General features: G+C 52.1%; 1 protein-coding gene across 1 annotated transcript in view; it reads left to right on the forward strand.

The window, feature by feature from the left end:
* The window catches only part of efl1 (elongation factor like GTPase 1), a 38561-nt gene that overhangs the window by 8308 nt on the left and 8218 nt on the right, over window positions 1–22035 (forward strand). Inside the window, exons 13-17 of the mRNA XM_067249475.1 lie at window positions 2720–2877; window positions 3127–3317; window positions 3729–3864; window positions 20189–20320; window positions 20744–20891. Of these exons, the coding sequence (XP_067105576.1) occupies window positions 2720–2877; window positions 3127–3317; window positions 3729–3864; window positions 20189–20320; window positions 20744–20891 (765 nt within the window). The remainder of the gene's footprint in view (window positions 1–2719; window positions 2878–3126; window positions 3318–3728; window positions 3865–20188; window positions 20321–20743; window positions 20892–22035) is intronic.

Consider the following 22035-nt stretch of genomic DNA (forward strand, 5'->3'; position numbering starts at 1 on the left):
TCTGTCTAACATCCTCCATGTACACACATATTGTGAGGCTCTGCCTCGCTCTCTGCCTCTTTCTCCCAGCTGGACTCGGTCCTCTTTAGTGTAGCTGAGCAGCAAAAGGAATACACTTGAACCATACAAATGTAAAGGTTTCAAGAAAATGCGTTATTGACTGGTCCCTGTGGGTGTCTGAGATGTCCTCTAAATGTTCTGCTGGCTGCACCTCCTAGACCTAGTCAGTTTGTTCCAGACAGGAGGAGAGAGGGCTGTTGGATGACATGGGTCTACCCAGTGTTAACATTAAACTTTAATGAACATGGAAGTTCCTAAGTTGTTCAGTCTGGAGAGCTGTGCCGGGGTGTCTCTTGTTCCTGCTGATGTCTCCAGCACAACAGTCTACTTCAGAAGGGAAGGCGGAGGTGTTTTAATGGTTGACACAAATGTCAAGGATCCTTTATACTCTGTTAATGTAAAAAAAAAATATATATATATATACTTCCACGCATCGAGTAGTTTGTACAGTGTACCGGTCATCATTTACAATTCCGTCTCTTTCCCCTCAGAAAATAATTAGCCTTTACAATCCCTCTATAGATGCTTAACTGGAGACTTCATCAGTAAACAGTGTTTTCTGTTCCTGATGCTATTCCTGCTTCTGAGGTTGAGTATGAATGAGCTTCAGTCTCCTGGCAGACATCAACACATGCCCACGCACCATTCTGTTACCATGGCAGCCATCATCAATTTAGGTCTCAATAGTAGTTATAAGACTGCTCGTAGGAGTGAAGGGCCGAGCCCCCTCTCTCTCTATCACGCTCTCTCTCTCTCTCTCTCTCTCTCTCTCTCCTTTTCCCTCTTTCTGTCATATTTGCCTTTTTATCTTTTCACCTCCAACGGTGTTGACCTGGTGCTCGAAGGGCCTCCTGTCTGATTGGCTGATGAAGTCATTGGTCTGTATAACTGTATGGTTGGTAGGCAGAATAGGCAGACAGACAGAAGGCATGTTCCTGCTTCACACCAGCCTCCTGTTGGAGAAACACACAGGGATTTGGATGTGTCTTGTGTACCCAGAGTGCACTCTGTCAAATCTTTGTTCTTTTGTGTTTCATAATTGACAATTCTGTTCAAGGATGCAAACATAGATGGCTCTTCCTGGGAAGAGTACTTTTTATTTGAAGGAACAAGTGAACAAAGCCTTCAGGGTAAGGTGTACAGCAGATGCTCTATTAGCTGGAACTACAGGAGCTGCCGGCAGGAAGAAACTCTTGCAGAGTTTTGAAGAGTTCGTCTTGTGAGAATTCATTTTTACTTGGATGTGTCTGATTCTGGTTTTGACGCAACATCTGAAGCTCTGTAGAAAAGGGAAAGGGCAACCTGCTGTACCGGTGTGCCGCACACATCAAAAGCCCCTTTGTCCTTTTTGGTGACATATTTATGCACTCAAACTAGTATGGAAAGTATCTGAGTCACAAGCCTCTCGTGATATGAAGTGTGTTTTGCAGGCAGTTTTAGTATCAGTATATAGTTTCATTTCCAGGCTGCTCTCCAGTGGGCTGCTGCGGTTTCAAGACATCAGCTCCAGGGTTTGGAAGCCATGACTTCATCACCACATATCCCCAAGCCAGAACCAGAGACTCAGAGCCTGGGCACAATCCAGAACCAGGCAAGGATTAGAACCCAGACCAGGATTAGAACCCAGACCAGAACCAGACCCGACCAGGACAAGACCAGAACTAGTAGCAAGACATTCCTTCTGAAACCATGAGTCAACTGACTTGACCGTTTTAGGAAAAACCCAGGCAGTCAGCTGGGTTGTCTTCTAAAGTTCCTGGTTAAACTAGGAATGCTGCTCCGAGTGAGTCAGGACACAGCTGCGTCTGGGCTCCAATGATGACTGCATCTGCCTAAGGAAGGTACTACTGTGCAAGGTCCCTTACTTGATCATACTGTTAACACAACGCTCTTTTGAATCTGAATGTCCTGATGTTCTTTCTCCATGGCCTGTTCTTACGCCACTTTGGAGAAAAGCTTTAAAAGCGACAACATTTTAATGTAAAAAAACTGAATCTGACTGTGGCAGGATTAGAGAAAGAGAGTAACTCCTGTGGTTGGTGTAGGACTGTAGTCATGTGATCCACCGTGACCAGGCCTGTCTGTGGAGAAGGGGCCTGGGTGAGTGTTGGTGCTCCTGTGGTACTGTGAAGTCGGCCTGGAGGTTACAGCCCTGGACGTCTTAATTTATGTAAAGCAGACATGTAATTAAACTGTTTCCCTACAGTTGTGGTAGGTCGGCATGGCGATTCCTGTTGCCATGGTTAAATTAGGGCCTTTTTTATTTATATAGTTGTTTGTCTTTATAAAGCTGGACTGTATCGCTCCAATCACCGTGGTATTTCTGTCTCACACACACACAAACTCACCAATTAGTAACCAAAGAAATCCAGCTGTAATCACATCTTTGTAATTTTTTTTCCCAAAAAAGTTTTATTAAATTATTCTTTTAGCCTTTCAAAACCTTTTTGTTTAAACTTTTTTTGAAAATATTTTTCACTTTTTTCTGTTGAAACATTTGTTTGTAGAAAATGTAATTACAGAAACAAAGTATTTGTACTTTGTTACTTCCCATCTCTGCAGACCTATAGTGATACTTTTAATTTTGTCTTTGACATTTGTTGTTACTGAAGTGTGTGTGTGTGTGTGTGTGTGTGTGTGTGTGTGTGCGCGCGTTTAGACCACTGACCCAAGAAGAGTTGGCAGAGCGCAGAGAGAAGGCCAGACAGCGACATGCTGACAGGATGGCGGCCAATCAGCAAGCTGAAGCACAGGAAGGCTGCAGCCAATCAGGAAATAGTTCCCAGACTGTCCATCCTGCAGAAGAAAATAGTACAGGTCTGTACCTGTCTGTCTGTCTGACTGACTGGCTGTCCTTTTTTCCCTGTCTCTCTGTCTCTCTCTGTATCTGTCTCTCTGTCTCCGTATCCGTCGCTGTTTGTCTCTCTCTCTCTCTCTGTCTGTGTCTCTCTCTCTGTGTGTCTCTCTCTCTGTCTCTGTGTTTCTCTGTCTCTGTCTCTCTCTCACTCTGTTTGTGTCTCTCTCTCTCTGTCTCTCTCCCCCCTCTCATCTTCTGTGGGTCTGCAGGTGTCTCTGCAGGTGGCTCCGGGGTCTCGGCCCAGATGGAGACTCTGAGTCTGAGTGTTGCCAGGCCTGAGCAGGTGGAACAGAAGGAGGTGTTCCTGGCCTTCGCCAGGGTCTACAGTGGAGTGGTGAGGAGGGGCCAACGAGTGTTCGTACTGGGCCCCAAGTACGACCCTGCCCAGGGGCTGCGAGCGGTAAGCACGCACACACACACACACACACACACACACAGCCTTGTGAACTAGCCCACAGACCTCTTTAATCTTTGACTCTGGATGATCCTGTGTTTATTATTAACGATAATTTTACTGCTCTGCTTCAGCGGCACCAAATCTATTTTCAGGCCAATTTCTAATCCCCAGAGATCATCATTAAAAGCAGTATGAAAACAGTTACTGTTCAGAAGGTTACACTGCAGTTTTTCAGAGAACACAGACTAAATGTCTGAGTTTTCATTTACATCTGCAGATGTCTTCTCAAGTTTAAAGAGAAGCATTTACTGCCACGAGAAGCCATTTGATAATTATTTTATTCACTGGCTCCTTACCTCCTAGATATTTAAAATGATGTGAAAAATCTGTTCTTTTCTCTTCCTCTCCCCCCAGCTGTCTGATGGCTGTGCAGCAGGTGAGCCTGCACCCCCTGTACCCCACCTGCAGAGCTGTTCTGTGGACCACCTGTACCTGCTTATGGGCAGGGAGCTGGAGGAACTGGAGGAAGTGCCCTCAGGGAACGTTCTAGGTCAGTACCCTCCCCCAATAGAACTCCCATACTGTATAGAAGCCTGTTTCTTGTCTGTTTTCTTTCTCTCGTCTCCTCTTCTCTCCCTCTCCCCACCTCCTGTCTGGTTTGAGTTCCAGCGTGTGAGGTTTCAGTTTGGGCTTTCTGTCTCGCCTCTACCTGAGTGTCTCTCTCAGTCTCCCTCTCGCTTTCTCTCCCTTTTTCTCGCTGTCTCGCTCGCTCTCTTTCTCCCTTTTTCTCGCTCTCTCTCGCTCTCTCGCTCTCTCGACCCTTCATGCTCTCTTTATTGGCCTGTGGACATTCAGAAGTGTCTGTCTGCAGAGGGAGCAGAGCATCTAGGTTTAGCCCTCCTCAACTTCCTCCTCCAACAATCTGATATCTATTAACTACAGCAGAACAAAAGATGCTCTGACAGAGACTAACGACTCTCTCTCTCACACACACACACACACACACACACACACACACACACACACACACACACACACACAATCTGTGGATTGGAGCTGAGATAGGGCTTCTCAGATGTGTGTCCAGGAAAGTCTCCTTACACCAGGTTTCTCATTCACACCCTGGCCATTAAAGTGAATTTATGCTCCATGGTTCCCCCTGAATAAAGGAGGGGGGGGGGCGTGTGGTTACAAAGAGGGTTCGGTGAAGACGGAAGATCTCTTGTGAAGATTTTCTTTAATGAGTCGCTCCAGCTCATAAGTGTCTGTGTAACTTCCATCTGAGCCATGATGACAGCCTCGCACCAGAGGTCAGGTGAGGTTCTCGGACAGCAGCATTCTCCCTCTCTATGAAACACGGCCTGGATGTTGGGTTTCCTCTGTGCGCTTGTCCCCAGTTGGCCTGTGTAGTCTCAGACGGGCTGGAGCTAGGCCTGATGAGTCATAGCAGGATGGAACACTCCACACAGTCATCCAGAGAAGCTATGGAGTACTTAGAAAAGCACCCATGTAAACACAAACTGTAGCACTGAATTGTGGTCCAGAGCTGCACAGAGTGGATGCTGGGTTGATCCAGTCTCCAGCTCTGGTGGTGGGGGGGGGGGGATTGTGGTGGGGGAGGTTGATCCAGTCTCCAGCTCTGGTGGGGGGGGTTGGGGAGGTCAGGGTTGATCCAGTCCCCAGCTCTGGTGGGGGGGGGTTGGGGAGGTCAGGGTTGATCCAGTCCCCAGCTCTGGTAGGGGGGGGTTGGGGAGGTCAGGGTTGATCCAGTCCCCAGCTCTGGTAGGGGGGGGTTGGGGAGGTCAGGGTTGATCCAGTCCCCAGCTCTGGTAGGGGGGGTTGGGGAGGTCAGGGTTGATCCAGTCCCCAGCTCTGGTGGGGGGGGGTTGGGGAGGTCAGGGTTGATCCAGTCCCCAGCTCTGGTGGGGGGGGTTGGGGAGGTCAGGGTTGATCCAGTCCCCAGCTCTGGTGGGGGGGGTTGGGGAGGTCAGGGTTGATCCAGTCCCCAGCTCTGGTAGGGGGGGGTTGGGGAGGTCAGGGTTGATCCAGTCCCCAGCTCTGGTAGGGGGGGTTGGGGAGGTCAGGGTTGATCCAGTCCCCAGCTCTGGTAGGGGGGGTTGGGGAGGTCAGGGTTGATCCAGTCCCCAGCTCTGGTAGGGGGGGTTGGGGAGGTCAGGGTTGATCCAGTCCCCAGCTCTGGTAGGGGGGGGTTGGGGAGGTCAGGGTTGATCCAGTCCCCAGCTCTGGTAGGGGGGGTTGTGTTCTGGTATTAACATGCTGGATATTAGCCACCTTGCTGGTCATGCCCTATGATATTATCATGTATTATGAAGGAGACTTGCATTAAGAATATTGACAAACTGTACATTAATGGTAATGTGTGTGTGCGGGGAGGGTGGGAAGAATGCATATCTGAGGATGATCAATAAGACGTTGCGCCCTTGAGTGAGTATCAAAGATCCCTCTTTCATAATTTAGTTTGGACAGTCAGCACTATGCCTCAGAATCATAAATTGGCTGCAAATGGATTTGTGAGTATCTGTAGCTATGGACTAACTCTGTCATAGTCCTTCCTGCGTTGGACTAACTCTTAGTCCCTCCTGCATTGGACTAACTCTCTGAGTGGCTGTTGCTATAAGGTGCTGCTTCGACAGGAAGTGGCCTGATGAGGGCTGTGATGTCATAACAACTTTCCTAAGGAAGGAGCGTTTTCCCTCCATTGTGAACATGGATCATAATGATAAACGCACACACACACACACACACACACACACACACACACACACGCACGTTCGGCCATGTGGGAGCCATCATCCCTGTCCTGTTGGTTCAGTGTGGGTTTGGGGAGGTTGCCAGTGGAGGGCCAGTGTTAAACTGACTTGGCCCTGATTAGACCTCTGTTATTATCTGATGGTTGGAAAGAGAAGGGAAGGATGGAAAGAAGTTCACACACACACACACACACACTCACACTCAAACACACACACACACGCTTGTTTCTGATGTGGGATTGGAATTATCTTCTACTCTCACCACATAACGGCACATGGCATGGACCGCATGACGAAGCATTTGTGTGTGTGTGTGTGTGTGTGTGTGTGTACTGCAGGTTTGTTTGTGTGTGTTGTGGAAGACAGCATGTGACTGGGACCCCCTCAATGAGGTCTGTTTTAAAATGAGAAACAGAGGCATCCCACCCGAGTTGAACTCTCACACACACACACACACACACACATTTACAAAGCAGAGAGAGGCTGCTGGAGCTGTTGTGTGGATGTCTCTCCTCAGTTTCCTGCCTGCTGTTGGAAGCTACAAATTCAGGAAATGAAGGACTCCCATCAGGGTTGAGCACAGAGACCACCCCCCCCCCCCCTCCCCCAACATGTCTTCATACTGTGTGACAGAGATCCATCAAGCGGAGATCCTCTCTGTCTCTCTCTCTCTCTCTCTCTCTCTCTCTCTCTCTCTCTCTCTCTCTCTCTCTCTCTCTCTCTCTCTCTCTCTCTCTCTCTCTCTCTCTGTCCTTCAGTATCTTTCTCTGTCTCTCTTTCTCTCCACTCACTCCTATGACCTTCTCTTGCTAAGTGTCACCCATCCCTCCCTCCGAGCTGTGCTGAGTCTCATGGAGTTGCTCTGTGTGGGCCCAGACTGTCTTCCTGCCAGGGCAGGGGAGAGCCAGCCACCAGGACACTGTCCTCCACCACACCTCCTCTTCAAACACTCTGGGAGGATCTGTGTGTTTGTCTAGGGAGACTTCTGTACGTCCACAGCCTAGACAAATAGGTGGTGTTGTGCTTGGTGAGTGATGGGGGAGAGACCCTGGTCTATTTGGTCTGTGTGTGGCAGTGTTGTAGGGGGAGAGATCCTGGTCTATGTGTTGCTGGGGGAGATATCCTGGTCTATGTGTTGCTGGGGGAGAGATCCTGGTCTATGTGTTGCTGGGGGAGAGATCCTGGTCTATGTGTTGCTGGGGGAGAGAGCCTGGTCTATGTGTTGCTGGGGGAGAGATCCTGGTCTATGTGTTGCTGGGGGAGAGAGGGCCTGGTCTATGTGGTCTGTGTGCAGCAGCAGCGTTGCTGGGTGGAAGATGTGGTCTGCATCATGCCTTAATGGGAGACAGCTGCTGTAAGAGACACTCACGTCAATTCACAGAGGAGGGAGGGAGGGGTGGGGGGGGGGGGAGGACCCAAACTACTGTGAAATGAATAACGCTGATTCAACTCTTTGCGACTTTATGAAAACATTTGTTTCGTGTTAGGGTTTCCTCACATAGCTGACTGGAGAGCAGAGAGCAGTTTATCCTGGTACCGTAGGCCTGCTGTGGCGCTGCAGTGTAGGCAAGCACGGGAGGTTTAGCGGAGAGAGATGGGGGTCTGGGCCTGGAGAGCAGCCCAGAGAGCCTGTACAGGACATGATGTCACAGCCATCAGTCAGGGGTAGGTGTGTGTGAAAGAGAGGGGGGGGGGGTAGGTGTGTGTCAGGGAGAGAGGGGGGGGTAGGTGTGTGTGTGTTGTCTTTCTGTACCTTTTGGGGGGCACAGATGGTCAAGGTTTAGTCATAGGTGACAGAATGTGTGTTTATTTGTGTGTGTGTGTGTGTGTCATGAGAGAGATGGAAAGTTAAATGGAGAAAATGAGATAGAGATGGAGAGAGAGAGGCAAATAGTGCTGTGGCCCTGACTCATGTCTCCCTGACTGTCCTTGACACAGTTTTGAGCTCCAGCCAAACCCTGGTGGAATAAGACAGTCGTGAAGCACACTCCTCAATCTCATCACTGCTCTGCCTCCCCCTCTGAATTCATTGACCCTGCCCCCCCCCCCCCCCACACACACACACACCCTATACCACCCCCACCCCCCCCGTTCCCCATGGTCTCCTTTGTGACCTAGATATCCGACTGTATTTCTCCTGAAATGAAGGCTGGTCTTTGAGGGTGGGTTACTAACGTTAAGAATTCTGTACCTCTTTCTTTGACACAGAGAGTGGGAGTGGAAGAGTGAGAGAGGGCAGAGCGAGAGAGGGCAGAGCGAGAGAGGGCAGAGCGAGAGAGGGCAGAGCGAGAGGGGGCAGAGCGAGAGGGGGCAGAGCGAGAGGGGGCAGATCGAGAGGGGGCAGAGCGAGCGAGGACAGAGCGAGCGAGGACAGAGCGAGCGGGGACAGAGCGAGCGAGGGCAGAGCGAGCGAGGACAGTGAGAGCGAGGACAGTGAGACAGAGCAGAGGGAGTGAGGGATAGAGAGAATGAAGGAAATGAAGGAGGAGGGAGAAAGGAATGGCTCTCTTTTCCTTCAATTTTGAGTCTGATCCTGCCGTAAACCCAGATCAGTTAGTACTGTTGTCATTACCGCAGACTCTTGCAGATGTTACCTTCTGTTGTCTTGGTGGAACCCTCCAGGAGCTGTAGGTGGGTCAGGACTGCAGAGAAGCTGCCCTAGATAGACACAGAGCTGGGGAAGCTGGACTGGTGAGGTGGGGAGACAGCGGGAGGGAGGGGAGCAGGCAGGGGGCATGTAGGGGGGAGGGGGGAGGTACGGGGGAGAGGGCAGGCAGAGGGCAGGTACGGGGGAGAGGGCAGGCAGGGGGCAGGTACGGGGGAGAGGGCAGGCAGGGGGAGAGGGCAGGCAGGGGGCAGGTACGGGGGAGAGGGCAGGCAGGGGGAGAGGGCAGGCAGGGGGCAGGTACGGGGGAGAGGGCAGGCAGGGGGAGAGGGCAGGCAGGGGGCAGGTACGGGGGAGAGGGCAGGCAGGGGGAGAGGGCAGGCAGGGGGCAGGTACGGGGGAGAGGGCAGGCAGGGGGCAGGTACGGGGGAGAGGGCAGGCAGGGGGAGAGGGCAGGCAGGGGGCAGGTACGGGGGAGAGGGCAGGCAGGGGGAGAGGGCAGGCAGGGGGCAGGTACGGGGGAGAGGGCAGGCAGGGGGAGAGGGCAGGCAGGTGGCAGGTACGGGGGAGAGGGCAGGCAGGGGGAGAGGGCAGGCAGGGGGCAGGTACGGGGGAGAGGGCAGGCAGGGGGCAGGTACGGGGGAGAGGGCAGGCAGGGGGCAGGCAGTGGGGAGGGGGCAGGTACGGGGGAGGAAGGTGGTAAGGGCAGAAAGTAGGTTGGTAGGAGGGAGGAGGTAGGAAGTAGGTAGGGAGGTAAGAGAGGTGGCAGGGGCAGATAGCTGTGTAGACTTATCTTTGATCATATCTGAGATCAGATCACCCTGCGACAATGCTGAACTTTACTACTCAGTGAGAGAACCTGAATCTGATCTTAGGTCAGTGATAGGGAGACCACTACCTTCAAGCCGACTGGGTACAGAGGACCTCTGTTCCATCTGCAGTCGGTTTCTTTGTCTCACACCGCCATGTGCTCGGCGTGTGCTTGGCCATGCTAGACGTCCAATAGATGGTGCTAGAGAGCGGAGGATGGCTGGCCCAGCCCTGGGTCTCCACATGGCCCAGCAGACAAAGACACACAGAGAACAAAGAGACTGTGGCCACAGACATACATTCGCTAATGTAGAGACGCACACATGGGCTACCTCAGGCTTCCAGAATGTTCCAGAAGCAACCAGAGTTCTCCGAGAACGTCTCTTTGACATTTACACAAGACGCCCGTGACTCATATTATTGTTTAATCTATAGGACACGTGATGAACACGGTACCTGCAGTAAAAGGTCATGTATAATAGGCTGTCGGAGGTGTTTTGTGTGCCAGAGGTCCGGTGTGCAGAGGAAGCCCAGTGTGAGGTGTGTACGGGTCTGTCTGTGTCTGTCTGTCCGGTGGAGCTGAGCCTTTTAGGGGGATCCCAGCCTTGGACGGGGGTGGGGGGAGGAGGGCCGGGGTGGGGGGAGCAGGGCCGGGGTGGGGGGAGGAGGGGTGGGGGGAGGAGGGCCGGGGTGGGGGGAGGAGGGGTGGGGGGAGCAGGGCCGGGGTGGGGGGAGCAGGGCCGGGGTGGGGGGAGCAGGGGTGGGGGGAGCAGGGCCGGGGTGGGGGGAGCAGGGCCGGGAGTGGGGGGAGGAGGGCCGGGGTGGGGGGAGGAGGGGTGGGGGGAGCAGGGCCGGGGGTGGGGGGAGGAGGGCCGGGGTGGGGGGAGGAGGGGTGGGGGGAGCAGGGCCGGGGTGGGGGGAGCAGGGCCGGGGTGGGGGGAGCAGGGCCGGGGGTGGGGGGAGGAGGGCCGGGGTGGGGGGAGGAGGGGTGGGGGGGAGCAGGGCCGGGGGTGGGGGGAGGAGGGCCGGGGGTGGTTTTTATGACGATGCGGGCCCAGTGTGAGGACAGTGTGGCGCGGAGCGCATGCTGTACAGATGCAAATGCCATTAGCCAGAACGGATTGCTGAGTGCAGCGATTCCTATCTCCGATTCTCCACATGTCCGACAACACTCGTTCTTAACTCAAAACAAACCTGGTTGTCCCGGCTCCCTCCCCTTAGACACACACGCGCACACACACTCAACACACACTCAACACACACTCAACACACACACGCAAAGGCCCACACTCACCAGGACTCAAAAGAAATATATTCCAGCTCTATTAAAGACTGAAAAGGGTTGGGGGGGGTGGGTGCAGATGCACAGGCCCCAGCTGCCTAACTTATATAAGGTCTGTGTGATGGGTTTTCTGTTTAAAAGTCTTAAAATAACCTGGACCACTATTCCCTAGGTGGAGGAAATCAACGAGGGTCTGATATTTCTGCTGGAGTGGAAAATCCAGGCCCTTCATGGCCTGGTGACCGGGGTGGATGGATCGCTCCCTCACAAAAACAGGAAACGTCCCCGACAGGCAGCTTGCTCGCTCGCTCCGACTCACAGATGTTTCAGGGGGTCGAGAATTTATTTATTGAAAAAAGAGAGGGGGGGGGGGGGGGGGAAGAGAGAGAGAGAGAAAGGGGGAGAGAGAGAGAGAGAGAGAGAGGGAAGGAAGGAAAGTTGTTTTTAGTCATTTCTGACTTCTTGGATCATCCCACTGTAGCTATTTTAGGCCCCTGCTATTAGAGAACAAACATGTCCTATTAGTTCACACAGACCTGGGTTTGGGGGGAGGCTGTGAGATAGGGGGACGGGGGGCTATGGGAAGGTAGGGCACAGGGGGTCTGGAGGGCTAAGGGACAGAGGGGGGCCAGGGGGGTTAAGGGACAGAGGGGGGCTAGGGTCCAGGGGGGTTAAGGGACAGAGGGGGGCTAAGGTCCAGGGGGGTTAAGGGACAGAGGGGGGCTAAGGTCCAGGGGGGTTAAGGGACAGAGGGGGGCTAAGGTCCAGGGGGGTTAAGGGACAGAGGGGGGCTAAGGTCCAGGGGGGTTAAGGGACAGAGGGGGGCTAAGGTCCAGGGGGGTTAAGGGACAGAGGGGGGCTAAGGTCCAGGGGGGTTAAGGGACAGAGGGGGGCTAAGGTCCAGGGGGGTTAAGGGACAGAGGGGGGCTAAGGTCCAGGGGGGTTAAGGGACAGAGGGGGGCTAAGGTCCAGGGGGGTTAAGGGACAGAGGGGGGCTAAGGTCCAGGGGGGTTAAGGGACAGAGGGGGGCTAGGGGCCAGGGGGGCTTGCTAGAGAATCTGGCTAATCTGGGTGTCTCTATGCCTGGGTGTCTGCCTGGCATGTTTGTGAGCAGGCAGGTTGGTCTGGCTGAGATGGGGCCACTGGCAGACGCCTCGCCATCCATCGCTTGGCTGAGCTGAAATCTGGAACAAGGAAGTGTCTCTCATGCTCTGAAAGACCATTCTTAGCTGTTGTTGCCTTCCACAAATGGCTGTAATTGAAAACACCAGGCCTGGTCAGTTAGGTTGCATCGCTGTTGATGGTTTGAATTCTGCGCACATGGTCTTCCCCTAGACTGATGTCGTCTCTCAGCACAGACCAGCACATGTTTAATAGGGTTTGAATAGGCGAATACAAAAAGGTGGCGAATGCAAAAACTTGACCAGGTTGATCAGCAGTAGAGTTATGGTTCTAGTGTAACACGTTCCAGCTGTGTGTCGATTCTAACCTTCACCCAGGACGGTAGCGTGTTGGTTCAAATCTCTACTGAGGCATCTGAAGTATCTCATCCACTCACACACACATTCACACACTACTGAAACTCACCCCATCATCACACTGGGCCTGTGCATCTTCTAACAGTCCAGGCATCAGCAGTTCATGTTGCTAATTGCTAGTCTCCTGATTGCTGTCAACTGTGTGTGTGCACGGGTGTATGTGTTGCATGCTAATAATAGGCACTCAATAATTGGCCCATTTATAAGTTGCTAATTCATCGCCCAGTCAATCCTGAAGGCATGTTGTTTCAGTGCGAGTGTTTGTGTCTCCTGTCTCTGTGTTCCAGAGATACTTTGGCGTGTTGTCTTGACGGTCTCATGACTCAGACCTCCCTCACAGCCTTGTGTTCTCCAGTCTCCGTCACCCTACAGAGAAGACAGGCAGGCAGAGAGGCAGGCAGACAGGCAGACAGAGAGGCAGGCAGACAGGCAGAAAGAGAGGCAGGCAGACAGACAGGCAGACAGAGGCAGGCAGACAGGCAGGCAGACAGGCAGGCAGATAGGCAGGCAGAGAGGCAGGCAGACAGAGAGGCAGGCAGACAGGCAGACAGAGGCAGGCAGACAGGCAGGCAGAGAGGCAGGCAGACAGGCAGAAAGAGAGGCAGCTAGACAGGCAGGTCGACACAGACAGGCAGGCGGGTCGACAGGCAGACTGGGAGACAGACGGGCAGTCCCAGCATCAGCCCTAAACCAGCTCAGATGTCTTGCCCACTCCCAGAGCCACATGTAAAAAGATCCAGCGCGGGATTAAGGTATCAAATCTGATGTTATGGTGGGTGTTAGGTTTACCAGTTTAAACCCTGGCTGTTAAAACAGAGCCAGAGATCTGATAGCGCCTGCAGACTTGGGTATGAGTGTGCATGGTGCAGTAGCCAGGCTGATGGAGAGCCATTCCAGCAGATAACCCCTGTTCTGGAACCAGTGTTACCAGATAGCCAGGCTGTGTACATTACACTGGATAGACTCGATGAAAACAATACAGGTCTCAACAATAGATGGGCATATGCTAGTATGGTACTCCTCTTATAACACTAATCCAGCCTGCTTCTTGGTCATGAATGCAGAACACACACACACGCGTGTGTGCGCGCTCACACGCTGCGTGACTGGTCTTTGTTTGGTTTGGCTAATGAGTGCCCTCCTCGCTGCCTGGCATGACCAGCCACCCGCTGCCCCTCTCCCGGCCGGCCCTCCTCCAGCCCCCAGCATGCCCTCCGTATGCCAGGGAGACCCAGACCCTGAACAGACTCGCTCAATAGAGCCCCAGCCGGCTGCCTGCTCCCCTCCCCTGGACAAACAAAGACCAGGCTCTCTCCCTCAGAATTAGCCCAGTTAATCCTCCCAACATGACACACACACACACACACACACACACACAGACAGACACTCTCTCTCCAGTACCTCTCGCACACTCCAGTACTCGTACACATACACACACGTACGCATGCTCAAACACACACACACACATATAACCCAGTTAATCCTCCCACCGTGACACACATGCACATTTACAAACTCCAGCACCCACACCCTTCATTACGCCCCTCTCTCCTGATGCAGTGTGGACTTATGTTTATCTCAGGCTAGTTAGACTGGTTAGCCTATTAGGATAGTAAGGCTGTATAGCTAGTTAGGCTGGATAACTAGTAAGGCTGTATAGTTAGTAAGGCTGGATAGCTAGTTAGGCTGGCTAGTTAGTTTGCCTGGCTAGCTTGTTAGGCTGGTTAGTGGGGGGGGGGGGGGGGATCGATTCACATTTGAATTGCAATTCAGTCATCTAGCGATTCCCAAATGTAAAAAATCTTTGTATTTTTTGTAATATTAATTTTTTATTAAAAAATAATAATAATTGGGATTAAAAATATGGGGATCGATTTTTAATCGATTCCTGACCCCAAGAATCAATTCAAATCGTGAGGTACCAAAAGATTCCCACCCCTACTGTTAAGCTAGTTTGCCTGGCTAGCTTGTTAGGCTGGTTAGCTTGTGTTTGTTGTTATTCTACTAGCTTGTGTTTGTGTACACTAGCTCACTGAGGCCTGCCTGCCTGCCAGAGAAGACTGCAGCTTCACTGCAGTAGAAGCTGCTTTCTAAAGTTCATCAGGCATGAATCACAGAGAGCTAACGTGGCCTGTGGCCCAGTTATTAGCTAGAGCCAACACCTGGAGATTCACAAACTCTGTGTGTGTGTTCTCTGGGTGTGTGTTCTCTGGGTGTGTGTTCTTGTGTGTCAGATCACCACCAAGTTAAAGACAGAGAAGACGTGATGAATGTGTGTGGTGGGTTTATTCTTTGTTCTCGCTAATGGAAGAGACCATATCTGCCCTCGCAAGTTAGCAGAGCACACACACTCACACACACGCACACGCACACGCACACGCACACACAGGGAGTGGAGGTATGTAACTTCACAGAGAGGTGTCCGGACAGTGCTGGAGAGGCCTGTTAGAGCGAGCTGGGACAGAGGCCATGACTCACACAGAGTCTAACAGCACGTTTAACCCCAACATCACCTGCTCTGCTCTGCTCCTAGTCCCAACATCACCTGCTCTGCTCCTAGTCCCAACATCACCTGCTCTGCTCTGCTCCTAGTCCCAACATCACCTCCTCTGCTCTGCTCCTAGTCCCAACATCACCTGCTCTGCTCTGCTCCTAGTCCCAACATCACCTGCTCTGCTCCTAGTCCCAACATCACCTCTTCTGCTCTGATCCTAGTCCCAACATTACCTCCTCTGCTCTGATCCTAGTCCCAACATCACCTGCTCTGCTCCTAGTCCCAACATCACCTGCTCTGCTCCTAGTCCCAACATCACCTGCTCTGCTCCTAGTCCCAACATCACCTCCTCTGCTCTGATCCTAGTCCCAACATCACCTGCTCTGCTCTGATCCTAGTCCCAACATCACCTGCTCTGCTCTGATCCTAGTCCCAACATCACCTGCTCTGCTCTGATCCTAGTCCCAACATCACCTCCTCTGCTCTGATCCTAGTCCCAACATCACCTCCTCTGCTCTGATCCTAGTCCCAACATCACCTCCTCTGCTCTGATCCTAGTCCCAACATTACCTCCTCTGCTCTGATCCTAGTCCCAACATCACCTGCTCTGCTCCTAGTCCCAACATCACCTCCTGTACTGCACAGAATCTGTTGTCGTCCACTTGTTCAAAAAGCTGTCTGTGTTCAGTGAAGTGTAGACATTGTTGAAGGCTTCAGGTCTGTGACAGGCTAGCCAGAGGGGAGAAAGTGAAATATAATAATCAGTGTGTTGCTTGGCCAGAGATGGTGCTCTTCTCTTCCTGCCAACAGGCTACATCTGCATGAACACACACACACACACACACACACTTTCTCCAGGCACAGACTGGGACTTTCCAGGAGAGGGAAATTCCATAGGATGTAAAAAGGACCAGATTTCCTAGGCTCTGGCCTTGTACTTAATAAAACACAATCTTCACAGGCCATTTAACAATTTCCAGTCTCACAAAAAACTCATTGCTTTTCAACATGTCTCCTTTCCCCTTCTCATGCCAGACTATTACAGTGGTGTTGCTGTTGTTGTTGTAATGTGGCACGAGTCATTTTGCCGTATTAATGATTATGCGCTGCCCATTTACAAATGAATAATCCCTAATCCGCAATCCCTAGACCCTACCCTGCTGTGTATTTCATTATCCAGCCGCTCCAGACTTTGTCCTGCATACAGCTGAGATATCTGTCAGACTCATCGCTGTATGTGTCTGTAGCTGGCTAGCCTGTATAGTACAGCTGTTTCTGTAGCTGGCTAGTCTGTATATTACAGTCTTTAGCTAGCTAGCCTGTTTAGTGCCCTATAGCTCTGGGATAGCAGCTGGCCCCACAACTCAGGCCTCTCCCTTCCATTTCTACCTTACACCCATCCCTCCATCTCTCCTCCCCCTCTCCTCTTCCCTCTCTCCACCCTTTCCCTACTGCTCTCCCTTCCCCCTCTCTCCTCTCCTCCCACATCTCCTTTGTCTGGGTGTAGCTCATGCCCGAGATGAGCTGTGTGTTTTCAGCCCGGGGTTAAATGCAGTAGCATAAACATGTGGCTAATGATGCTCTTGTGTTGTGTGTTGTCTCTGTTGTTTCAACTGAGATTCACCTTCTCTGTCTGACTGCCAGCTCCTTCAGGCTGCTACCTCCCCTGCGGAGTTGTGTAACGCATCTGTTAAAAAACTGTGTGTGTGTGTGTGTGGGGGGGGGGGGGGGTCGAGAGGGGAGAGAGTCATGTAGCCATCTTTCACTCCCTGGAAATGTTGAGTAGCCTTAAGTGTTGTAATTGTTTTATTAGATTTTTATTGAACGTGGAACATGATAAATAACCGTAATGGATTTACACAAAGAAACACACACTCGCAGAAACACACACAATCACAGAAACACACACAATCACAGAAACACACACACTCACAGAAACACACACACTCAGTCCCTCTGGTGTTGTTGACACCCTGCATGTCCTCAGTCAGCTCAGTGTTGTGTCTCCTCACTGTCTGCTGGAAGCTCTCTTATCATCTGACAGGCCTTTTATCAGTCATCAGCTCTGACACCTTCTCTCCCTCACACACACACACACACACTACCTCAGAACCCTCACTGTAACTAATCTGTATAAACTGTACTATCACAGACTGGAGTAACGTTCAATATAAACACAAGGTTTTCGATTGTAGCCCCTGATACACACCTCATCCACACGGATGAGTAAACAGTCTTACCTCGTTTACATCTCAGTCCATTAGTGTGATCATATAGAGTGTGTGTGTGTGTGTGTGGACACTAGTGAGAGACAGCAAATCTACTGTACTGTATAAAATAAAACAGATGCAGTTAAAAGCCCTGGAGCCTCTTTAGTGTGTGTGTGCGTGTGTGTGTGTGTGCGTGTGTGCGTGTGTGTGTGTGTGTGTGTGTGTGCGTGCGCGTGAAGACGACACACAGAGGCTGAGAAGTGGGAGTGGCTGCCAAGCACACACACAAAGCAAAGAAAGGTCTTTATATAAGCAGTGTAGCGGCTAACTTTGCTGTGGTTGGAGGAAATGTCTCTGGGCTTGAGTCACTGTAACTCTGCTCTAGGACTGGACTGGGCCGGGTCCACAAGACGTGTAACACCAAACGATCAAGTTTCCACCTCCTCACTAGGTTCAGGAAAGCTTCCTTGAGGGTTTAGATTGGTTTGGGTGCAGGACTGTGGGCGTATGTGAAGCCCTCTGGGACATCGCTTGTCAAGAGGGCTGCAGATACAAGTACATTTGATTTGACTGAAGAGATAAGATGATCTGCTGGTGTCAGTTTCTTGTGAGAACCTGGTTCTGGAACTCCTGGATCCCAGAACTCAGGGGGGACTGATCAGCCTGCTCCTCTTCAAGCAGGGCTGCTGGGGATGCCCTGCTTGGGGATGCCCTGCTTGGGGCTGCCCTGCTGGGGATGCCCTGCTTGGGGATGCCCTGCTTGGGGATTCCCTGCTTGGGGATGCCCTGCTTGGGGATGCCCTGCTGGGGATTCCCTGCTTGGGGCTGCCCTGCTGGGGCTGCCCTGCTGGGGCTGCCCTGCTGGGGATGCCCTGCTGGGGCTGCCCTGCTGGGGATGCCCTGCTGGGGCTGCCCTGCTTGGGGCTGCCCTGCTTGGGGATGCCCTGCTTGGGGATGCCCTGCTTGGGGATGCCCTGCTTGGGGATGCCCTGCTGGGGGCTGCCCTGCTGGGGCTGCCCTGCTTGGGGATGCCCTGCTTGGGGCTGCCCTGCTTGGGGATGCCCTGCTTGGGGCTGCCCTGCTGGGCATGCCCTGCTTGGGGCTGCCCTGCTTGGGGCTGCCCTGCTTGGGGATGCCCTGCTTGGGGCTGCCCTGCTGGGGATGCCCTGCTGGGGATGCCCTGCTTAGGGATGCCCTGCTTGGGGATGCCCTGCTTGGGGCTGCCCTGCTGGGGCTGCCCTGCTTGGGGATGCCCTGCTTGGGGATGCCCTGCTGGGGATTCCCTGCTGGGGATTCCCTGCTGGGGATGCCCTGCTTGGGGATGCCCTGCTTGGGGCTGCCCTGCTTGGGGATGCCCTGCTTGGGGCTGCCCTGCTTGGGGATGCCCTGCTTGGGGATTCCCTGCTTGGGGCTGCCCTGCTTGGGGTGGGAGAAAAAATCGATTCACATTTGAATTGCGATTCAGTCTGCTAGCAATTCAGATAGATTACAAAATGAGTGAATCGATTTGTTTTAATGATATTTTAAAAAAATGATGTTTTTGATTTTGTTTTTTTTAAATCGTAGTGAATCAATTTTTTTATCGAAACTTGACCCCAAGAATCGATTTGAATCGAATCGTGAGCTACCAAAAGATTCCCACCCCTAGACCCTACGCCTGCCCCACTTAGCTAAACAGTAAACAAGATTGAAATGGAGCTTGTCAATTGATTCATTATTTAGTGGCAATGAGCTACAACTTCAATTTTTATTTATTTATTAATATATCCATCTGTGGACACAGACATCTGTTGAGTGCCAGTTTAGTCCAGTTATATCTGAAAACCAATATATCGGTGGAAGCTCTGTATGTCCTCCAGGTGAATGCAGATAGAGGCTGAAAGCTAGTTGGATGTGGGACGGCAGCGCAATGTTCTCCAACTCCCTCGGTTCTCCAGGGTTCTTTTCTGTTAGATTGTTCGATGTTGGAGAGGTTGCTTCTCTGGCAAGGGAAGCTCACTTCAGTAATTACAGCATCAGGTTACACACACCAGCATTATGTACTCCATCTGCCCTGGCAAAGCGTGTGTGTGTGTGTGTGTGTGTGTGAGAGAGATCGAGAGATATCCACTTCTTGTAGCAGTTGTGTGTTTGGGGGTTTGGAAAGGGCAGTGGGTGAAAACAGCCAGATGCTGTTCTGAGAGGATCTGGGCTCATTCACAAACAGCCTGGTCCCAGCAGGCTCTGTTTGCCTCCACCTGGTGCTGATGGGTCTGGGTGGAACATCAGATCTGGATCTCTCCCTGATCAACTCACAAACTTGTTTTTGGCTCGAGAAAGGCTAGAAGTGCAGGGGGAATGATGGAGTGAGAGAGTGGAGAGAGAGAGAGGGGGAGGGGGAGAGAGAGAGAGGAGACGGTGGTGGTGGAGGCATAAGAGGCATGTGTGAGGTGAAAAGTTTAAAAGCGGCAGGATTTATGTATGAATCATTAAAACACCATCTGAAGTTGATGCCTTGGTTTGTTTTTTAAAGAGCACTTTTATTTGCAAGAGCCCAGCCTACCCCCACTGTGCCCCTACAGGGGCGTGTGTGTGTGTGTGTGTGTGTGTGAACACAGGAAGTCATCAGCTCTAGGATAAACACAGTGGTGTGTTGAGGGAGCCGTGTGTATCAAGAGTTGAATTAGTGTGTGTTTGTGTGTGTGTGTGCGCGCGCGTGTGTGTGTTTGAGCCCCTTTGAGGAGACACAAAGAGGACAGTGTTCTAGGGTGGCATTACGGACTGATCATGTGACCCAAGTCATGTGACCCAATGATGACGAGTCATCGCATATTTATGTGTTTATGTATGTGTGTATACTGTATCCCAATGTTTGAAACCTGCTGCTTCTGCTGGTTGGTTTGGTTTGGCTGGTTGTAAGTTAAATGCTAGGCTTATAGTTAGGGGTTAAAGCCAAAACCATATTTACTCTCAGTCCTCAACCTGCACCGAACATGAGAAGAAAAGGGAATAGAGAGAGGGGGGGATGGGGGGAGGGAGATTGTGTGTGCTTCCTCCTTTGTCTGCCTCTGTGAGGCAGCGCGTGCTGTAGCTGGGAGGAGTAGAGAGTGTCCGTCTGGAACAAAGACCCTCTCCTGTTCTCCTCTACATGTTCCCGTCTTCACCCCTGCCTCCCTCACACACAGGTATCGGAGGTTTGGAAGAGAGCGTGTTGAAGTCCGCGACCCTCTCCACCTCCCCCGCCTGCCCCCCCTTCACGCCACTCAACTTCGAGGCCACACCCATCGTACGTGTGGCCATCGAGCCCAAGCACCCCAGTAAGTACCAGTCACACACGCACACGCACGTTACCACACACAGCAGACACATCCACACATGCTCTCCTCTGCACCATCTCCCTGGGTCACCCGAGGAGACATGCTAATGATGCTAATGCCGTATGGTAGGTTGTTGGCATGGAGAGAAGTCTCTAGAATACCTCTCAGTAGAGGAACATTGTGCTTGGTACTGCTTAGGGATTTACTTCAAACCCACAAGCAATCTGGTGGAAAGTGTCCCTTTTTAACATAATTACACGTTATATATCTTTTCATGTTCTCACTCTTTCTCTCTGTTTCTTTCTCCCTGTTTTTTTATCCTCTTTATATATTTGTGTGTGTCTCTGTGTGTGTACCACTGTGTGCGTGTACCTGTGTGTGTGTGTTTACACTGTGTGTGTGTGTGTGTGTGTGTGTGTGCAGGTGAGATGCCTAAGCTGGTGCGGGGGATGCGGCTGCTGAACCAGGCTGACCCGTGTGCCGAGGTCCTCATCCAGGAGACGGGAGAACACGTGCTGGTGACGGCAGGCGAGGTCCACCTGCAGCGCTGCCTGGACGACCTCAGGACCAGGTGTGTTAGTCCGCCCTGCGGGGCAGGGCAGGGGCTGGCTTTGGCTCAGGGGGTAGAGAGGGTCGTCTGTTAATCGCAAGGTTGGCGGTTCGATCCCCGACTCCTCCGAGGCCATGTGGGGATGTAGGGGAGTCAGGTGGCTGAGTGGTTAGAGCATCGGGCTAGTAATCCGAAGGTTGCCAGTTCGATTCCCGGTCATGCCTACTGATGTTGTGTCCTTGGGCAAGGCACTTCACCCTACTTGCCTTGGGGGAATGTCCCTGTACTTACTGTAAGTCGCTCTGGATAAGAGCGTCTGCTAAATGACTAAATGTAAATGTATGTGCCGAAGTATCCTTGAGCAAGACTCTGAACCCCAAGTTGCTCCCGATGGGCAGGCCAGCGCCTTGCATGGCAGCTCCGCCTCCGTCGGTCTGTGTGAGTGTGAGTATGAATGGTTGAATGAGAGGCAAACATTGTGAAGCGCTTTGAGTGCCACTCAGGTAGAAAACGCGCTATATAAATGCAGTCCATTTGGTGACGCTGGCTTTAGCCGGCTGATTGAGACTGATCGTTGTTACTGCAGGGGTGATGTCAGTGAAGTGGTGCCCAACCTCCTTCCTGCTCATTCCAATATCAGATGCATCTTCTGTGTGAGATTACATATCAACTTCTCTCTCTCTAGCTCTCCCACCACATTCTCTCTCCTCCTCATTCTGTACCTCTCTCTACACCTCTCTCTTCATCGTCCTCTCTCTCTCCTTTATCCCTCTCTCTATCAATCTCACTCTCTCTCTCCATTTCTGTATACCTCTTTCTCCAACTCCCTGCTTTTCTTTCTCCTCTTCCTCTCTCTCTGCCTCTCTCTCTCTTTGCCTCTCTCTCTGCCTCTCTCGCTCCTTCTCTCATGCCTCCTCTGGTCCTCCAGGGCCAGTTAAGGACACGGCCAGACTATCACCCAGGCAGACAGGATATGGAGGAGAGCGGCGTCTGGGTTTAGAGTCAGGGAGGGGAGACTCTCTCACATCTCACCAATTCCAAATGATTTCCCATCAACCAACCCCCACACGACTTGAACAGGTTCTAGCAGAGCAGTGGCGGCAGGAAGTGACATCATCCGTCCACGTCCCCCCCGGCGTCCCCTGGCCTTCAGCCCGACCTTCTG

This window comes from Osmerus mordax, chromosome 13, assembly GCF_038355195.1.
Source record: "Osmerus mordax isolate fOsmMor3 chromosome 13, fOsmMor3.pri, whole genome shotgun sequence".
Taxonomy (NCBI): Eukaryota; Metazoa; Chordata; class Actinopteri; order Osmeriformes; family Osmeridae; genus Osmerus; species Osmerus mordax.